This window comes from Malurus melanocephalus, unplaced genomic scaffold (genome assembly GCF_030028575.1).
Source record: "Malurus melanocephalus ecotype Western Australia unplaced genomic scaffold, MMel_1.1 scaffold_1064, whole genome shotgun sequence".
In the NCBI taxonomy this organism is placed as follows: domain Eukaryota; kingdom Metazoa; phylum Chordata; class Aves; order Passeriformes; family Maluridae; genus Malurus; species Malurus melanocephalus.
In genome coordinates this window covers 15097-16318 of record NW_026624296.1, presented here as the reverse complement: position 1 = coordinate 16318, position 1222 = coordinate 15097, and the positions used below count along the sequence as shown (strand labels likewise).

The 1222-nt window shown below is 50.2% G+C and overlaps 1 protein-coding gene across 1 annotated transcript in view; it reads left to right on the top strand.

The window, feature by feature from the left end:
* Positions 1 to 1222, top strand: part of RAP1A (RAP1A, member of RAS oncogene family) — a 9599-nt gene that overhangs the window by 7260 nt on the left and 1117 nt on the right. Inside the window, exon 4 of the mRNA XM_057386820.1 lies at positions 695 to 751. Coding sequence (XP_057242803.1) covers positions 695 to 751 — 57 coding nt within the window. The remainder of the gene's footprint in view (positions 1 to 694; positions 752 to 1222) is intronic.

The following is a 1222-nucleotide window of genomic DNA, read 5'->3' as shown; positions in this document are numbered from 1 at the left end:
GGGCTGTTTTGGATGCAGGGCTGGAGCTGCTGAGCCCTTTAGGATCCTGAGCTGTTACGTAATTGCAGCCACAGAGCTGCTTTCTTCCCTGGATGGATGTCAAGTGACCCATTGTTTCACGGATTAGCATAAATGTCACCAGCATTAAAGGCACCAAAACATACACTAAAAACTTGTGACATTTGTGCCTGTGATAATTAAATGGAAATTGTGGGATGAGTTCTGCTGTTAAATTTACTTGACTTTCCTGGAATTATCCTGGTCAGAGCTGAGACATTTCTCATCAAGTGGAAGATTTGCAAAGTCTTACTGTGAGCATCCTGAAATATTTTGTGGTTTWTTTCTCTTCCTCACTCCCTTTTCCCCCCAGCAGCAAGGAAAAACTAAAGTTTTAAGGTGCTTTGATTTGCAAGARTGGATTAAGTTGAGACATTTACAATCTCACTTAAGTTGAGATGTTTACAGTGAGCTGCTCATTTAAGCCGTGCTAATGAAGGGAGTCCTGGAGCATGTGAGCTGACCCAAATGCCTGCCTTGGGGCGGATTAATCCTCTAAGCTCAGCTTTGGGCAAGTGCAGGTGCTTGCTCTGCTGACAGAGCCCTTTGTGGCAGAAGCAAACAGAGCTGAGGTTCCTCTTGCCTGTCCCATTTCAGACATCTCCTTTGAGCTGTTTGTTCCCTTTTTTYTCCCCAGCAAGTGGAAGTAGACTGTCAGCAGTGTATGCTGGAGATCCTGGACACAGCAGGGACAGTAAGTGGCATTTCTGTGTCTCATTGCTGGGAGTTTCTGTGTTAGGAATGATAATCCTGCCCGAGCAGAAGMGATAAATCAGCTGCAGTGATTGCAGGGGGAGGATTTTGGTAAATGAGGCAGCCCCAGGGTGGGGAGTGCCAGTGGCCCTGTGAGCTGTGCCCCAGGTGGTGCCCGGGGCTGGGGCACAAAGGTCTGTGCCTCCTGTGCCACCCATCTTTCCTGTGCCCTGTGCCACCCACCTTTCCTGTGCCACTCACCTCTCCTGGGCCCTGTGTCCTGTGCCACTCACCTTCCCTGTGCCCTGTGCCACTCACCTTTCCTGTGCCACTCACCTTTCCTGTGCCCCTCACCTTTCTGTGCCACTCACCTTTCCTGTGCCACTCACCTTTCCCGTGCCACTCTCTTTTCCTGTGCCCCTCACCTTTCCTGTGCCATTCACCTTTCCTGTGCCCCTCACCTTTCTGTGCC